This window comes from Salvelinus namaycush, chromosome 6 (assembly GCF_016432855.1).
Source record: "Salvelinus namaycush isolate Seneca chromosome 6, SaNama_1.0, whole genome shotgun sequence".
In the NCBI taxonomy this organism is placed as follows: Eukaryota; Metazoa; Chordata; class Actinopteri; order Salmoniformes; family Salmonidae; genus Salvelinus; species Salvelinus namaycush.
Window position 1 is genome coordinate 1506950 of NC_052312.1, and position 19639 is coordinate 1526588.

Here is a 19639-nt window from a genome sequence, read left to right on the forward strand (position 1 = left end):
ATACACCACCCACCACTGCGACCTGTATGCTCTCGTCGGCTGGCACTCGCTTCATATTCGTTGCCAGACCCACTGGCTCCAGGTCATCTGTAAGTCTTTACTAGGTAGAGCTCCGCCTTATCTCAGCTCACTGGTCACGATAACAACACCCACCCGTAGCACGCGCTCCAGCAGGTATATCTCACTGGTCATCCCCAAAGCCAACAACCACTTTGGCCGCCTTTCCTTCCAGTTCTCTGCTGCCAATGACTGGAACGAATTGCAAAAATCGCTGAAGCTGGAGACTTATATTTCCCTCACTAACTTTAAACATCAGCTATCTGAGCAGCTAACCGATCGCTGCAGCTGTACATAGCCCATCTGTAAATAGCCCATCCAATCTACCTACCTCATCCCCATATTGTTTTTATTTACTTTTCTGCTCTTTTGCATGCCAGTATTTCTACTTGCACATCATCATCTGCACATCAATCACTCCAGTGTTAATCTGCTAATTTGTAATTTACCTATTTATTGCCTTACCTCCTCATGCCATTTGCACACACTGTATATAGACTTTCTTTTTTCTACTGTATTATTGACTGTACGTTTGTTTTACTCCATGTGTAACTCTGTGTTGTTGTTTGTGTCGCACTGCTTTGCTTTATCTTGGCCAGGTCGCAGTTGTAAATGAGAACTTGTTCTCAACTGGCCTACCTGGTTAAATAAAGGTGAACTAAAAAATATATATATATATAATTTGAGTCCGGTGTTTTTCTTCACCGTGTGACAGAATTAAAAAAGTGTGGGACACCGTTAACACAGTAATGCTCTCTCTCTCTCTCTCTCTCTCTCTCTCTCTCTCTCTCTCTCTCTCTCTCTCTCTCTCTCTCTCTCTCTCTCTCTGCCACTCTCTCTCTCTCATAAAGGGGTGGGGGACATTATCAGGTTTCTCACACTGAGGTCAGAGATTAGCGGCCACATTGCGTCAGATTAAGTATTGCTTTAGCGATGAGGCCAGAGATTAGCGCCCACCTTGCGTCAGATTAAGTACTGCTTTAGCGATGAGGCCAGAGATTAGCGCCCACCTTTCCTCAGATTAAGTCCTGCTACAGCGACAAGGCCCCGACTCAAATCCAGTGCCATGATGAAATACGTTATCTAACATGCAGCGCCGAAAAAGTGGATGTCGATTAAGGCAGCCCCCCCCCCCCCCCCCCCCCCCGCACCTCTCTGATTTAGAGGGGTTGGGTTAAATGTGGAAGAAACATTTCAGTTGAATGCATTCAGTTGGACAACTGACTAGGTACCCCCCCTTTCCTTTTCCCTTGTATTCTAAACCTAGTTCCTAACAACAAACTGAGAATTGTTCCTTATCTGTTGAATTAAAGAGTACAATTGAAGGGTATGTTTTCCAAGGCCCAGCATTCGTAGATTACCATCTAGCGTAACAGGTAAACACATCTAGAAAAACACACTGGGGTTTGCCATCCTGGTGCTTAGCTCCCCATGCATGAGAAGGATTCACCAGGTGCATTTAAACAAAAGGAGCGATAGCAGCTTAATGTACCTGGATAAGCCAGCCAGCCGCAGATGCAGACCTGAATTCCCTTCACAATGGATGGAATTATAAAGGCCTCATCCACGCAGTGACACATCTGTTCTCTAGTTCTCTACCACACGGTGACACATCTGTTCTCTAGTTCTCTACCACGCGGTGACACATCTGTTCTCTAGTTCTCTACCACGCAGTGACACATCTGTTCTCTAGTTCTCTACCACGCAGTGACACATCTGTTCTCTAGTTCTCTACCACGCAGTGACACATCTGTTCTCTAGTTCTCTACCACGCAGTGACACATCTGTTCTCTAGTTCTCTACCACACGGTGACACATCTGTTCTCTAGTTCTCTACCACGCGGTGACACATCTGTTCTCTAGTTCTCTACCACGCAGTGACACATCTGTTCTCTAGTTCTCTACCACACGGTGACACATCTGTTCTCTAGTTCTCTACCACGCAGTGACACATCTGTTCTCTAGTTCTCTACCACGCGGTGACACATCTGTTCTCTAGTTCTCTACCACACGGTGACACATCTGTTCTCTAGTTCTCTACCACGCGGTGACACATCTGTTCTCTAGTTCTCTACCACGCGGTGACACATCTGTTCTCTAGTTCTCTACCACGCGGTGACACATCTGTTCTCTAGTTCTCTACCACGCAGTGACACATCTGTTCTCTAGTTCTCTACCACACGGTGACACATCTGTTCTCTAGTTCTCTACCACGCAGTGACACATCTGTTCTCTAGTTCTCTACCACGCGGTGACACATCTGTTCTCTAGTTCTCTACCACGCGGTGACACATCTGTTCTCTAGTTCTCTAAAACATACTGTCACGTCTGTTCTCCAGTTCTCGCCCTGTCTTTTTTTTTTCATGGCAACACTGGCATGCTGATGGTTCATTTTGGATTATTTCCAAGCCTGTGCTGTACATCCCCCTACACCTCTCAAGACCCAATCCTTGTGGGGAATTTCTGCAAATAGCAGTTTCTCTCTCTCTCTCTCTCTCTCTCTCTCTCTCTCTCTCTCTTGTTGATTGCAAAGCTCCTTCTGTAGTGATTAGCTAGATACCTTTTTTCAAGCCCTGTAAGTATGTGGTGTGTGTGTGTGTGTGTGTGTGTGTGTGTGTGTGTGTGTGTGTGTGTGTGTGTGTGTGTGTGTGCGTGTGCGTGTGCGTGTGTGTGTGTGTGCCCATGTGTGTGGCAGGCAATAGTTCCCAAGCATAAAAGGTACACACAGAGGCTGTTAGGTATACGTCTGATAAGGCCCATGGTTGAAGGACTGACTGATGGAGGGGTCAGTCATGCCAGGCAGTTATGCAGATGGAGAAAACAAGAGATGGATGGATGGAGAGATGGATGGATGGAGAGATGGATGGATGGAGAGATGGAGATATGGAGAAAAGGAGGGGGTTGTTGCAAGCAATGGCCATTGACATTAGTGTTTTAAATGTACTGTCCTCTTTCACACATCTGCATGAAGCTGATCGCTAATAGCAAAGACAAGCAATAATAGTAGGCTAAATATTGATTGTAAACTTTATTACAATATCAAACATACATTTTTATAAAACATTTTAGGAAGGACATTTGAATAAGGTATTTGGCCTGAATTGTGTCCACACATCTAGTTTTAAACATGTAATTACCCACTTTGATGAAACGCTATAGAAGCATTCATTTTAGCCTAGGGGAATTATTAGGTACAATCAAAACTCATTAGGGAATAAGATGCTTGTATAAGTACAACACCTGTTAATCTGATATATTATACAATAGTAACTATACAGTACGAACATATCCATAAGGAATATGTATTGGTCAAGTTTGAAGCATAATATTCGTGTTTAGACTATTTTCCTCCTCAATTATTTTCCAGAAAGGTAAATACCTGTAAAATACAAGAAAAAGTAGTCTGGAGGATTATTTGTATTTTATGAAAATACAGTATTTCTGAATTTTTACATAAATCAACACATACCACAACTACACTGAATGACCTGACTTTGTGCTCACAATGCTACTTTACATTATGTTTTCAATTAAAATGTATCATATATAATCATATAGTGTAATAAATAAACCCAAAACCTATAAGCACATTTTTTTTTATAATCATTATTTATCTGATACAATATCCAGATTACAGATATACGGTCAATAAAGGCACGTGCCCCAAAAAAGTAGGCTATAAGGTCTTTGATCTATAAAAAAAAAGTTTTTTGTAAATTTTTATATCATTTAAGATGATAGACCTTGCCATTGTTCTTGACAATAGCTCCAATGAATGAGCTTAGTCAAACCTATTAGACCGCTCTTCACCCTGGGCGCATATTCATGAGGACTAGGAAGAGAAAGGGGTGTGACCGCGGTGCATTATTTCAAGACAAACCACATGGAGGTGAACAACTTTTAAGCGCAAGAGTTTAGAGTGGCAGAGTCAGTTGGAAGAAGACAGTACACAGACATTGACTGACTTCTAAACTACACTGGACTTTCTGGAGACCTGGTTTACGTCTCCACGTGGAATGGAAGGCAGCATTAGACCGCTCGGCTTGGGTGGGCATAGCTCCTCTCCACTCTCCGTCGGGGGCTTACAGATGCCCGCTTCCCTTCTGCGCCCTCCGCCTCTCTTTCTCCGAGCTGCTGCCTGTAAACCGTCGATGGAGAGGGGCTACCCCCGAACCCCGAAATGCGCACGGTGCAGGAACCACGGCGTGGTGTCCGCTCTGAAAGGCCACAAGCGCTTCTGTCGTTGGAGAGACTGCGTGTGCGCAAAGTGCACCCTGATAGCGGAGAGGCAGCGGGTGATGGCTGCACAGGTGGCACTCAGGAGACAACAGGCGCAGGAGGAGAGCGAGGCCCGGGAGCTCCAGTTCATGTACACCGGCTCCGGGGCGGGGGAGACCGGACTGACCATGGCATCTGGGGTACAGCGATCTGGAAACACCGTGCCAAGTATATCTAGTTATGATGTTTTTGGAACTGAGGACCAAAAAGACGGTGAGTTAGTCCAACGTTACCTGTTGGTATTGAGAGTCGATTTGAAAACAATGTTTTTGGTCAATTTGATTCATTTGGTTAGTATGGCCGTTTGATGCTTAATTTGACTTAGCCTACATTGAGATAGGCATTTTGCAGTGGAAAAGTCCCACCTGCGATTATTGTTCAAACTGTTTTTAAAAAAATGCTTGATTTTATAGTCTTAAACAAGGTATTTCATACGTGCAAATCAACTTAGATTAACTAATTATTTGTGGAATGATATCTGACCAATGAGGCGTTTTACGCAGCATTTAAATCAGAAACCTATAGAAAATGCATACAGTTTGAAAAATTAGACATAACGTCCTATCACATATATCTAATCTAATTCCGTTATTATTTATATTTTCAGATGACAAACTGACCAAGTACAACCTAAGCAACGGATTCATGGGCCGAACGTTCTATGCGCCTCACACCGCACCACTGTCCCCTCCATTGGGAAAGAACGAGACCTCTCCTAATCAAGAGAAAAAACAGGCGGTCTTCGACAAGGAGAGTGGCAGTCAGTCGGCTGCTTTTGACCAGCTGTCAGACCACACAGAGAGCCCAAGGTCTCTGTCATCCTCGGACCTCGAGTCGGGCAGCGAGTCCGAGCGGCCCAAGGACTATCCTTCACTTGAGATTACCGAGCCCGGTTGCGCGTCAAAGGACCGGGACCCCACCGAGGTCATGGCCAAAATATTCCCCCATCACAAGCGGGGTACTTTGGAATCGGTGGTGAAAACTTGCAGAGGGGACATCGTGAAGGCTATTGAACTAGTTCTAAGCTCCAAAGAGAACAAATGCAACTCGGATAGCGTCGGTCTATCTCTGTCTGTTCACTCAAATGAACCAAGGCCTAATTTTGGAATTCCAGGGGTAGCATTGGGGGCTCTGGGTACCAAGTCTGCTTTTTCCCCATTGCAAACCACGCCAACACCTGCCGGAGGCGAAAGTATGTACGGGCTGAGTCCTCGCTTTGGTATTAATCCTTTGCGTCTGGCCTACTCAACTGCAGGTGGTGGCATACCTAATTTCATGTCACCGTATGTGACGTCCGGACTGATGCCAGTTTTCCCATTTCGCCCGCCGTTGGACTATTCTTTCCCGGGCATGATGCGAGACCTCTCCTATCTGCAGAGTAAAGACTCCCTATGTAACACCGGCATATACTCTCGTATAAATCATGAGAAATAATTTAGGTTCAAGCAACATAACACACATAGATAAAATGCCAAAAAAACAAAACAGTTCGACTATTTATCAAACTGCTATGTAACTTCTTTTACAGGTTGTCTGATTGAAAGTACTATTGGGGAGGTGATTATGCAAATAATGTTATCACATATGTCTTAAAAAAAATTCACAGTGTCTTACAATTCCAATATATTTTTTGAAACTGTACATTTTGTAAAGTTTGTGTCTTAATAAATAAAACACATCAAATGAAAGGTTTGTTGTATACTTTGTTGTATAATCATGAGAAATATCAGCAGACCTGCTGAGGCTTCGAATTATATGAAGTTCTTTCACGGTTGTATATTCCAGTTATATTTTGCAATCAAGCATAATTAAAAAAATATCCCAACATTTGGCCTATTCTATGCATAAAAAACGAATGAATTCTGAAACTAATCAAAGTTGGACACAGAACCTGCTTTCCAAATCGTGTTCCGGAACCTGATGCTCTCCACATCGAGTTCCGGAACCTGATGCTCTCCACATCGAGTTCCGGAACCTGATGCTCTCCACATCGAGTTCCGGAACCTGATGCTCTCCACATCGAGTTCCGGAACCTGATGCTCTCCATGTCGAGTTCCAGAACCTGATGCTCTCCACGTCGAGTTCCAGAACCTGATGCTCTCCACATCGAGTTCCAGAACCTGATGCTCTCCATATCGAGTTCCGGAACCTGACGCTCTCCACGTCGAGTTCCGGAACCTGATGCTCTCCATGTCGAGTTCCAGAACCTGCAGCTTGTAGCAAGTGTAATTGTCATTATACTACCTTCAATGGCAAATTCTAACATAACATAACAACACAACAACATACATTCATATCAATAATTCACTATTTAAAAAACAAAATCCATTAGTTCCTGCCAAGGCAGCAGCTACTCTTCCTGGGGTTTATTATGGATCCCCATGAGTTCCTGCCAAGGCAGCAGCTACTCTTCCTGGGGTTTTATTAAGGATCCCCATTAGTTCCTGCCTAGGCAGCAGCTACTCTTCCTGGGGTCCAGCAAAAATTAAGGCAGTAATATATATTTTACAACAGATTTCACAAAGCATTAAGTGTGTGCTCTCAGGCCACTACTCTAATACAACCCACAATCCAGGTGTACGTGTGTGTACAGTGTGAATGCTGTGTGTTTGTATGCGTGTTTCTACCTGTGTGTGTGTGACTCTTCACAGTCCTCACTCTTTTTTTCAATCTGATTTGACTGCTTGCGTGAATTACTTGATGTGGAAAAGAGTTCCATGAAGCCATGGCTCTATGTATACAGAACAAAAATATAAACGTAACACATTTAATTTTCAAAGATATTACTGAATTACAGTTAATTTAAGGAAATAATAGATAGATAGATAGATAGATATAGATATAGATATAGATAGATAGACTGTAGAGTATTTAGAGTATTTACCTCTGGTGTACTGGATGGAATGTAATACTTATATAACTCCTCATTGTTCCGTGACTAACATCATCATATTTTTTTATAAATTAGTTTTAAAAGCTTAAAATTAATTGTCGTATGTTGTTTGTCATATGCTTTTTTTGTGAGACAGTCAGAGATTTAACACAAATAGCTATCAGCCAGTCTCCACAAAGCAGATCAACAGTCAATGGATAATGTCAAGTTCTTTTGAGGTGGCAGTGTAGCCTAGTGGTTAGAGTGCTGGACTAGCCTTTCAGTTACTATGATTAACGTAGTAACTGAAAGGTTGCAAGTTCAAATCCCCGAGCTGACAAGGTAAAACTCTGGCATCCTGATCAGGCAACTAAACCCACTGTTCCTAAGCAGTCATTGAAAATAAGAATTTGTTCATAACTTACTTGTTAAATAAAAGTAACATTTGAATAATAATTTGTCAATTACACAGTCAATTGATTAGATAGCCTATCAGTCAATGTATAACAGACTGTCAACAAATTTTATTACGTTTATATTGCTTGATTACAAACATATTTTGTCTGTGTTAAATATATTAATGCTACTTTTAAAATATTCTAATTTTACAGTTGGGCTTTTATTTTGAAACGTAGACGGTAAAATCCATGCACATGTCACATCACATGACCATGTTTCAGGAAGCGCTGATAGTTCACTGGAAAATGTTAAACTAGCTAGCTAGTATTTGAGTGTAAAGAGCATTTTAACTGCTTTGCAGCCTGTAAAGAGAGTAATGTTCCCAAACTGTTCCCTCGGACATTGTCATATTATCATTGCTGTGGTTCTTTGGTCCATTTGTGTAGACTCGAGGAAGATCAGAGGAATTTCTTTATCGTGTAAGTCTTTCACGAAGTAAACAAATATGCTGTTGCAAGATTTGCTACTTAGCCTGGATTAGCTAGTAAACAAAGCAGCCTCTTAGCATATCTTTACAATACTAGCATGTTTTACCAAACTAGGCCTACTGAACTAGTTGAACTAGCTAACGATAGCTATCTAATTAGTTTGACAATATCACAACATTTGAATTATCCTTTACTTTCTCCAAGTGTTGTGACTGTCAACAAATCAAATCACATTTTATTGGTCACATACACATTTAGCAGATGTTATTGCGGGCGAAATGCACCTGTCATTGAATCACACATTCAGCCTGGCTATAGGCTACTGTAACATGTAGTAATGTGTTGAATGCTTTTAGAATAGAGTAGAATACAACTTTATTTTTTATTTGCATGGACATTGTGTCAGCCCTGGGATATTTGAACCGGCAACCCCCTCGTTATGTGGCCCATCTCTCTAACCTACCGCCGACTCCAAAATGAGCTGTAAAGTCAGTACCATATGAGACTGTAAACAAATGATGATTAAGACAGTGTGGAATGAGAGAGGGAGGTCTGATTAACATAAAGTGGCAGAAGGGGTAGCCATTTTGATTCCCCGCCATTGGGGAGACATGGGTGGTCTGTAAGCAGATGTGTTAACCACTAGACAAACCAAGTTTGTAAGTCAAGAATGTCAACACAACACACACATGACGTTTGTTTTGATTTTTTCCCCCTTGCTCTCTCCCTTTTAACAGATAAGAGGTTTTATAGAGAAAGAAAATCCTTCCTATGTATCGATGGGTCCAAAATGATCCCTTTTGACCAGGTGAATGATGACTACTGTGACTGTGTGGATGGATCAGATGAACCAGGTAAAGAGGCTCGAGGTACAGGTTGCCCCTAACCTCAAACAGAAGATCCGGGCCTGTATTCATAAAGGGTCTCAGAGTAGAAGTGCTGGTCTAGGATCAGGTCCCATCTTTCCATGTAATCTTAATCCATTATGACAATAAAATGTTAAACTGATCCTAGATCAGTCCTACTCTGAGACACTTTATGAATACGGGCCCAGATCAGGCAAGTCCTAACTTTAACCATTAGGAGGATAATGATTTTTCTGATCCTGGACCAACAGTTAAGGGCAACTTTGATCAACTCCTGCAAAGAGGGGTTACAGCTGTAGACAGGTGTCATTGTGCAGACATAGGCTATACTTCACATTGCCATGATGATGAGTAGAATAACTTTTGTACACCTGAAGTCACCTTTCAGATCACAGGTACAGTATATAGATGAAGCAAAAAAAGTGAACTGGTAGAATGACTCCGTCACACAGATCATCTTCAAGACGTTCTGTAGGCATGTAGCCAAATCGCTGTATTGTAGGACATGTAAGGTAAGTGGGTGATTGATTGCTGGCCAGTTATACAATCTAATCAAATAATCAAAAGTTTGGTACAATCAATGACTTTCAGATATTTCAATGGGTTGACTTTATAATGTAATTGAAGTCCTTGTTTAGAGGTGGTAAGTTACCCATGGTAAGTAGGTGGTTAAACCATGATTTACCTGGCTGGTATAGTGATAGAGAAGGGTCTAAGTGTGTGTATACGTCAGGTATACATGAACAGGGAGCACAAAGAGTGTAGGGAGACAAGCAGTGCTCTTACATTGACTAGATAACAGCTCTACTGATTCTTGACAATCCCTGGTTTTGATTTAGTTTATATTAATGTATAAATAATATAATATATTCACACTTTCTGAGATTTCAAGTTCTCCTGAGTTTCTTTGAACTCAAGGAACTAGGTTGCAAGCGAAAAATAAAATCAGGGGTGTCAAACTATTTTTTTTTGTTGCCCCGGGGGCTGCATTCGATCATCGATAGACAACCTTTTTCAGGTCTTGCTATAGATTTTCAAGCTGATTTAAGTCAAAACTGTAACTCTGCCACTCAAGGACATTCTCTGTCTTCATGGTAAGCAAGTCCAGTGTAGATTTGGCCTTGTGTTTCAGATTGTTGTCCTGCTGAAAAGTGAATTCGTCTCCCAGTCTCTGTTGGAAAGCAGACTGAACCAGGTTTTCGTCTAGGATTTTACCTGTGCTTAGCTCCATTACGTTTATATTTTATCCTGGAAAACTCCTCAGTCCTTAATGACTACAAGCATACCCATAACATGATGCAGCCAGCACTATGCTTGAACATATGGAGAGTGGTACTCATCACTGTGTTGTATTGGATTTGCCCCAAACATAACACTTTGTATTCAAGACAAAAAGTTAATTGCTTTGCCACATTTTTTTCAGTATTACTTTAGTGCCTTGTTGCAAACAGGATGCATGTTCTGGAATATTATTTTATTCTGTACAGGATTCCTTCTTTTCACTCTGTCAATTAGGTTAGTATTGTGGAGTAACTACAATGTTGTTGACCCATCCTCAGTTTTCTCCTATCACAGCCATTAAACTGTTTTAAAGTCACCATTGGCCTCATGTTGAAATCCCTGAGCAGTTTCCTTTCTTTCCAGCAACTAAGTTAAGAAGGACGCCTGTATCTTTGTAGTGACTGGGTGTATTGATACACCATCCACAGTGTAATTAGTAACTTCACCATAATCAAAGGGATATTCAAGGTATGCTTTTTAGATTTTTACCCATCTACCAATAGGTGCCCTTCTTTGTAAGGCATTGGAAAACATTGCTGGCCTTTGTGGTTGAATCTGTGTTTTAAATTCACTGCTTGACTGAGGGACCTTACAGATAATTGTATGTTTGGGGTACAGAGATGAGGTAGTCATTCAAAAATCATGTTAAACACTAGTATTGCACAGAGAATCCATGCAACTTATTATGTGACTTGGTAAGCACATTTTTACTCCTGAACTTATTTAGGCTTGCCATAACAAAGGGGCTGAATACTTATTGACTCAAGACATCTCAGCTTTTAATTTTATATATATATTTTTTCGACAAACTTAATTCCACATTGACATAATGGAGTATTGTGTTTAGGGACTAAACATATCAATTTAATCCAATTTAAATTCAGGCGGTAACACAACAAAATGTGGAAAAAAGGGGTGTGAATACTTTCGGAAGGCCCTGTATTTTAGGGATTATTATCGATCCTGACTGAGTCAACAAACTGTATGAATGTATGTTTTTATCATTTTTTGTCATTTTAAGGAATATTCCGTTTGTTTGTAATTTCTAATTGTTAAATTGTTTAAGTACAACGTTTCACTTCTTCAGATTTGTATAACTTAAAAAAAACAAAAAACATTTAAACATTCAATTAAATCTGTATCGCCTTATTATAATGTAATTAAAAAGTAGGCTTGGAAGTTTGTTGTTAATGAACACATTAAGTGCGACTCATCTAACCATCTGCCCCTGCAAATTTGGTCTGGTCCCAGAAATTAAACATCCATGTGATTATTTGCTGGACACTGCCACCCTATGAGTGATTGTGGAAGTGCATGTATTTTCCTTCACAACTCATTCAAGTTTTAATGTCAAATGCACAAGTTTAGTGAAATGCCTTTCTTGCAAGCTTCATATGAAATATAAAATCAGATAAGCTGGTTCAACATGAATTATTATTCATTTGTAAATCTGCTTACAATGATTACCTTAGTAATGAAATGCAGTCATCACAGACTAACCTTTGAACTTGTCCTCTTTAGGCACTGCAGCCTGTCCTAATGGCCGATTCTACTGCACCAACCTCGGCTACCGCTCTCACTACATACCATCTTCACGTGTCAATGATGGCATCTGCGGTAAAGTTTTCTCTATTGTGCATGGCTAGAAAATTGTAGTGTACTGTACTGTAATATACTGAACTGTACTGTAATGTACAGCACTGTAATGCACTGTACTGTACTGTAATGTACGGCACTCTACTGTACTGCACTGTAATGTACTGTTCTGCACTGTAATTTACTGTACTCTACTGTAATGTAATGTACTGTACTCTACTGTAATGTACTCTACTGTAATGTACTGTATTATCCTCAACCAGATTAGACTATATGCATGTTGAATCCATTTGTTACAGCTTTACTACCTTTATTAAGCCAGTCATGCTCTTGTGTAAATGTTGATTAGGTAGTTCTAAGACCAAGGCTTAGTTATTTACAATAATCCTTTGATCCGTCACATTGATGCTACGGACTGCTGCTGAACGGCTTCATATTGCTATGCATTATGATTCCCACACTGTTGTTTAAACTAGACTACAAACGTTAGCTTTGACTACAGTGGGAGTGAGCTCCACTCCAGTAGGAAGAACACTGTCTCAGTGATGTCCCACTGGTTGGCTCTTCTCTTTGAGAACACATTTTTGAATGCTGTCAAAAGATTGACATCTTGGAAGTTGTTATACCCACTGCCATTCCCTTTAGTTGAGGAAACAAACTGAGATAAAGAGGCAAAACAGTAAACAAGACCCCCTTCTCCCCCTCTCCCTTCTCCCCCTCTTCACCTTGAACAGCATTCTGTCTTCATCCTCAAGCCCCCTCTCCCCCTTTACGTCTCCCCCTCTACCTTGTCTCCTTGAACAGCATTCTGTCTTCATCCTCAAGCTCTCCCCCTCTACGTCTCCCCCTCTACCTTGTCTCCTTGAACAGCATTCTGTCTTCATCCTCAAGCCCCCTCTCCCCCTCTACGTCTCCCCCTCTACCTTGTCTCCTTGAACAGCATTCTGTCTTCATTCTCAAGACCCCCCCCCCTCCCCCTCTACGTCTCCCCCTCTACCTTGTCTCCTTGAACAGCATTCTGTCTTCATTCTCAAGACCCCCCCCTCCCCTCTCCCTTGAACAGCATTCTGTCTTCATCCTCAAGCCCCCCCCCCCTCTCCCCCTCTACGTCTCCCCCTCTACCTTGTCTCCTTGAACAGCATTCTGTCTTCATTCTCAAGACCCACCCCTCCCCTCTCCCTTGAACAGCATTCTGTCTTCATCCTCAAGTCTCTCTCTCCTCTCTCTCCCATGGCGTGTGAAGCCTGCTGCTGTAAATCCTTTAATTAGATCATTTTTGTCCCTCTTGTCTCTGAGCGCTGCAATGCTTTCAAAAAAAATGGAATGTTTCCCGTTATCGCTGCCCCCTCCCCGTCACAGGCTTTCCTGGCTGTTTGTGAAGGCACGCTGCAGCGGCAGGCAATGGAGAAAAAGAAGGAACTAAGGGAGGGAGTGGTTAGTGTCTGACTCCGGCAGCGTTTTACCTTCTCATCCTCCCGCCTTGAATGGAGCCACTTAGAGTTGGTCGTTTGTCCTCTCGGCTCGGCGAGAGCTTTTAACCGTGTCGGGCTCTGGCGCTCTAGCTACTGCTCAACCAATGGGATACCAGCGTAATTGAGGAATTTCCAACTGTGACCGCTCTCGTGGCCTCTGGTCGCTCCCTGGCAAGTCTCGGAATGAAATCCGACCTAGCTAAGAAGTAGTTATTTTGTCAGGTGCTGAACATGGCTGTAGGCATCAGCAGGTTGGGATTTTTAAAAGGCTACATTTCAACGATCAATAAGAACGCACAAGAGAAGTTTCAGAGGTCAATATGGCACTCTTGTCTTTGTTGAGATCTCTTGTTCTTGTGTACCTCATTGATTTGCCCGGTGTGTAAATCCTTTTTACCGTTCTTCCCTCCAGACTGCTGTGATGCTTCAGATGAGTACAGGAGTCAAACGCCTTGCCAAAACACATGCAGGTCAGTTGGACTGGGAGTCCGTACTTCTAAAATCATACACCTTTAGTCCAGGGGGGGACACCTGCTTGTTTTCTTTTCAACTGGCTCTTATCTGATAGCTCAGAGTACTCACCCCTGGTTCCCCAGGTCTAGCTCAGAGTACACACCCCTGGTTCCCCAGGTCTAGCTCAGAGTACACACCCCTGGTTCCCCAGGTCTAGCTCAGAGTACACACCCCTGGTTCCCCAGGTCTAGCTCAGAGTACACACCCCTGGTTCCCCAGGTCTAGCTCAGAGTACACACCCCTGGTTCCCCAGGTCTAGCTCAGAGTACACACCCCTGGTTCCCCAGGTCTAGCTCAGAGTACACACCCCTGGTTCCCCAGGTCTAGCTCAGAGTACACACCCCTGGTTCCCCAGGTCTAGCTCAGAGTACACACCCCTGGTTCCCCAGGTCTAGCTCAGAGTACACACCCCTGGTTCCCCAGGTCTAGCTCAGAGTACACACCCCTGGTTCCCCAGGTCTAGCTCAGAGTACACACCCCTGGTTCCCCAGGTCTAGCTCAGAGTACCCAGGTCTAGCCCTAAATCAGTTGCTGTGGTGGACTGGGATCATTTGGAGCTGGAATGTGTTCCCATTGGCATGCCATCCGACACCACAATTGTGCACCTGTTTGAAATTGATATGATATGCGTTTCAGAAAGGATGTTTTGATACGAATAGCTTAATAAATGTTCCTGTTGTCCTAACCGTTCCGTAGACATATGTGCGGGATCAGAGCCTGTTGGGCCTACGTGACAGTGATAACCAGTGGACCTTCTTATACTGAACGTTATCACCAGGGGGCGTGTTGTCACTGTGCTCGAAGACTGAGAGCTGTATTGACATCATACGATTCCTTTAGCCACTCTCCCCTCAACGTGAATACGTCATGGATGACAAGAGTTCAATATAGGCAGATACAGAGGCACCACCTCATTGGCTTCTCGTTTTGCCATCTTATTGTGCTTTTTAACCAAATAGATCTAGAACGGATAATAACAGCAGCAGCCTCTCAGTTAAATTGAGACGTTGTGGATATTTTCCTCTGGATAATTGGTTCTTTCCAAATGTCTAAACAACACTTCGGATTTGGTGTCAAAACAACGAAGGGCTTTAATTCCACTTAAATAATAGTTTTTTTTTTCCCTTTCAAGCATTTCTTAAATATATTTCGACGTGTGCGTACATTTTTTCAGAAGCATATTATTTAGCTAGACCTCAATTAGTAAAACACCCCTAATTGCATTGATGTTCATTGCCACGGCTAGCACGCGGGTACACCTTTGGCAAACACAAGCACCAATATAGGTTTAATTGAATTTATTTATGCCATATGCCTCAAAACTACAAACAAAAATATTATACCTAATTTTTGACCTCACAACCTCCTTCCCTCTACTATATCTCGGGCAAAAGAGATATCTGCTCTTCCACAGAATCCTCCTCTAGCCATCATGTATCCAGTTATTTTCCCATTTGGACTGGGTGAGTACACTGTGAGCCCTCCAGAATTTGCCCGTGGCGTCACTGTTAGAAGGGGATGGGAGGTGTCCATGGAGACAGCAGACGGGTGGGTTTTCTCAGTAATGACGGCCGCCTTTCCTTTCTTCCAGGAATCTGGGACAGAGGGAGCGAGCGGAGGTGGAGGGCCAGATGAGGGTCCTGGGTGAGGGGCTGAGGCTCAAGCAGCAGCTGATCGAGGAAGGCGTCCTCACCTGGCGGGAGAAACAGGTAGATAACAGTGGTAATATACACTGGCTCCCTGTCTGACTGTCACCCAGGGAAATCAGTGTGTTCCTAGCCTGCCCAATCCTCCATGTCTCCTAGACAAATAGTTGATACCAGAATACATGTTGCAACCATGCCGTGTGTTGCTATGGTTACTGTTTAAACTAGCACCTACCCTAATGTATGTACATGCCTAACTACTACCACAATATTATAACAGCTGCCATGCATAGTACCACCACCACTACTACAGCCATCCATAATCACTCACCTCCACCATACTTAGCTGACTACGATGACACGGAATAGTCAGACGACTACGATGACACGGAATAGTCAGCCGACTACGATGACACGGAATAGTCAGCCGACTACGATGACACGGAATAGTCAGCCGACTACGATGACGCGGAATAGTCAGCCGACTACGATGACGCGGAATAGTCAGCCGACTACGAAGACGCGGAATAGTCAGCCGACTACGATGACGCGGAATAGTCAGCCGACTACGAAGACGCGGAATAGTCAGCCGACTACGATGACGCGGAATAGTCAGCCGACTACGATGACGCGGAATAGTCAGCCGACTACGATGACGCGGAATAGTCAGCCGACTACGATGACGCGGAATAGTCAGCCGACTACGATGACGCGGAATAGTCAGCCGACTACGATGACGCGGAATAGTCAGCCGACTACGATGACGCGGAATAGTCAGCCGACTAAGCTGACGCGGAATAGTCAGCCGACTAAGCTGACGCGGAATAGTCAGCCGACTAAGCTGACGCGGAATAGTCAGCCGACTAAGCTGACGCGGAATAGTCAGCCGACTAAGCTGACGCGGAATAGTCAGCCGACTAAGCTGACGCGGAATAGTCAGCCGACTAAGCTGACGCGGAATAGTCAGCCGACTAAGCTGACGCGGAATAGTCAGCCGACTAAGCTGACGCGGAATAGTCAGCCGACTAAGCTGACGCGGAATAGTCAGCCGACTAAGCTGACGCGGAATAGTCAGCCGACTAAGCTGACGCGGAATAGTCAGCCGACTAAGCTGACGCGGAATAGTCAGCCGACTAAGCTGACGCGGAATAGTCAGCCGACTAAGCTGACGCGGAATAGTCAGCCGACTAAGCTGACGCGGAATAGTCAGCCGACTAAGCTGACGCGGAATAGTCAGCCGACTAAGCTGACGCGGAATAGTCAGCCGACTAAGCTGACGCGGAATAGTCAGCCGACTAAGCTGACGCGGAATAGTCAGCCGACTACGATGACGCGGAATAGTCAGCCGACTACGATGACGCGGAATAGTCAGCCGACTACGATGACGCGGAATAGTCAGCCGACTACGATGACGCGGAATAGTCAGCCGACTACGAAGACGCGGAATAGTCAGCCGACTACGGTGACGCGGAATAGACAGCCGACTACGGTGACGCGGAATAGACAGCCGACTACGGTGACCCGGAATAGTCAGCCGACTACGGTGACGCGGAATAGTCAGCCGACTAAACTGACGCGGAATAGTCAGCCGACTACGATGACGCGGAATAGTCAGCCGACTACGATGACGCGGAATAGTCAGCCGACTACGATGACGCGGAATAGTCAGCCGACTACGATGACGCGGAATAGTCAGCCGACTAAGATGACGCGGAATAGTCAGCCGACTACGATGACGCGGAATAGTCAGCCGACTACGATGACGCGGAATAGTCAGCCGACTACGATGACGCGGAATAGTCAGCCGACTACGATGGCGCGGAATAGTCAGCCGACTACGATGACGCGGAATAGTCAGCCGACTACGATGACGCGGAATAGTCAGCCGACTACGATGACGCGGAATAGTCAGCCGACTACGATGACGCGGAATAGTCAGCCGACTACGATGACGCGGAATAGTCAGCCGACTACGATGACGCGGAATAGTCAGCCGACTACGATGACGCGGAATAGTCAGCCGGCTACGATGGCGCGGAATAGTCAGCCGGCTACGATGGCGCGGAATAGTCAGACGGCTACGATGACGCGGAATAGTCAGACGACTACGATGACGCGGAATAGTCAGCCGACTACGATGACGCGGAATAGTCAGCCGACTACGATGACGCGGAATAGTCAGCCGACTACGATGGCGCGGAATAGTCAGCCGACTACGATGGCGCGGAATAGTCAGCCGACTACGATGACGCGGAATAGTCAGCCGACTCAGTCGCAACACATCTGCGCACACAGACACCGTCCTCTGATTGCCAGCTGCTAGGCTTCTTATACCCAGGGCACGTTTTGTTGAATATTTCGGGTCAATGTTCTGTTTCTGTGTGTAGGTGATTGACAGATCCAGGCTTGTACAACCCCCCCCTGCCCCTACTGCAGTTTTTGATCCTGTGTTCTGAATGTGTCTCTGTTGATATGGCAGAGTGCTTTAGGGGCTAGTCCTAGGAACCTTACACAATGACCCCAAGGGAACCTATCCCGAGGGGAAACTGTTAGAAGAACACCAGACCTTTTAGAGACATTACTGGAATAATGTATACCCTATTGGAATTGTGCACATCTTTTTTCATGTTGAGTCAAACAGTTCCTTCCAGCGTACTGGATGAAGGACGTTTTGTATTATGTTTCTGTTTTGATTTACGAAAGATTGAATGACAATACATGCAGTAAAATAGAATGAAGGACATTCCCACTTTTTGCAAATCTGCCATCAAAGTTTGCCACCACATAATATAGTTTTTTTATTCTTGTGTCGCTGATGGTAGCTAGTCATGCTAGCATGTTAGCACTTAGGCTAGTTGTTTAGGCTTTAAGTTGATAATGTAGTCTGGAGGCACTTGTTTACCCAGACAGTGCTATACATTGGAGCAGGTATACTCAGGCTAACTCAAAATGGACTCCATAAATCACTCTGGCTGCTGAATGTGGATAAGGAAGTAACATGCCCCAGAAAGCTAGTCATCCCTATCGTAACCACAGCTCTAGAATTCATCATTGCATTATGATAAACTCTGAGGGGATATTTGAAAGTAATATACACACACACACACACACACACACACACACACACACACACACACACACACACACACACACACACACACACATTTTGTTCATTAATTGGACTATTACAGAGAGTGATGATAGTCTACGCTTCTCTGTCATTCAGTGTCATTTCGGTGCCACGGCAACACAGCCTGGCGCTGGTGATTTTAAATAGTCCATTGTGTAGGCCTCTCTGCTTTTACAGCAGAGCTGCTGCTGTGAATACAGAAAGAGAGAAACATAACTGAATAGGAGGCTCTAATACTTGAGATTCATCATTAAATCCATTCAGGCCCCACTCTCTAAATGAATGAGATACAATTTAAGGAGTTGTACATTTGCACCCACTTCATCACGTCCATGACTTCTATACAACACATTTTTGCCCCCCACTCTTTTCCTCTTTCATACAGCAAAACATACACAGAAAGGTTTTCATGCTTGACCATAAAGCTTTTCCAAAGATATACCATCTAACTTTTATTTGGTAAAGTAGTTATGTAATAAATGTGATGCGTTGTAATGTTGTGTTAGGTTGATGTCTCCCATTTTGATTTAAACTCCGCAGGCCCAGCTTCGTGACCTGCAGCGGGTCTCTGACGACCTACAGACACAACTGGACGATCTCAGGAAGGAGGAGGCAAGGAGGAAGGAGGAGGCAGACGCACTCAGAGAGCGGGAGATAGGGGCACGGGAAACGGCGGACAACAGTAAGTGTCATGACAACCGATTGAGTAGTGACAGGGCTACACAGTCAGGGGTTGTTAGGCCAGCGCTGGGCTCAATCTTCCATATAAGGTAATAGTATTCGTTTTGGAATTGAGTGTCAGGGATAAGGTTGCTGTTAGAGTAAGCAAGCGGCACGGTTCGGGTAACAGGGGTCGTGTTCCATTCTTTGATGGAAGTGAATTGACCCCAACTCTGCAGGGCCGCATTTAGGGTGAGATATTGGAGGGTCACAGTTAGGGCGAGGTGCGTTTTTAAAAACAGGTGCTTTTCCGCATCATAGAAATATGTGTATCAGAATGCTGACTAACAGCATGTTTTCATACTTCCTGTACATCCCCTT

The 19639-nt window shown here is 44.1% G+C and overlaps 2 protein-coding genes across 4 annotated transcripts in view; both read left to right on the forward strand.

Moving 5' to 3' along the window:
- The first annotated feature begins 4073 nt into the window (after window positions 1–4073).
- LOC120049191 (doublesex- and mab-3-related transcription factor A1-like) lies at window positions 4074–5769 on the forward strand. Its single transcript, XM_038995420.1, has 2 exons — window positions 4074–4548; window positions 4943–5769. Exons 1-2 carry the CDS (start codon window positions 4074–4076, stop codon window positions 5767–5769), a joined length of 1302 nt encoding a protein of 433 aa, XP_038851348.1.
- Window positions 5770–7887: 2118 nt separating this feature from the next.
- The window catches only part of LOC120049548 (glucosidase 2 subunit beta-like), a 316045-nt gene continuing 304293 nt past the window's right edge, over window positions 7888–19639 (forward strand). For all 3 annotated transcript variants that reach the window (XR_005477118.1, XM_038995818.1, XM_038995819.1), the window contains exons 1-6: window positions 7888–8085; window positions 8832–8948; window positions 11763–11858; window positions 13722–13779; window positions 15414–15531; window positions 19139–19280. Coding sequence is in view for 2 of the 3 variants with exons in the window: in XM_038995818.1 (XP_038851746.1) it covers window positions 7983–8085; window positions 8832–8948; window positions 11763–11858; window positions 13722–13779; window positions 15414–15531; window positions 19139–19280 (634 nt within the window). In the remaining variant the exon portion in view is untranslated. The remainder of the gene's footprint in view (window positions 8086–8831; window positions 8949–11762; window positions 11859–13721; window positions 13780–15413; window positions 15532–19138; window positions 19281–19639) is intronic.

Bases quoted from the DNA above. Each gene is read 5' to 3' on its own strand.
- LOC120049191 (XM_038995420.1), top strand. From the start codon at position 4,074: ATGGAAGGCAGCATTAGACCGCTCGGCTTGGGTGGGCATAGCTCCTCT. The intron at 4,549-4,942 runs GTGAGTTAGTCC...TTATATTTTCAG, and splicing joins AACTGAGGACCAAAAAGACG to ATGACAAACTGACCAAGTAC.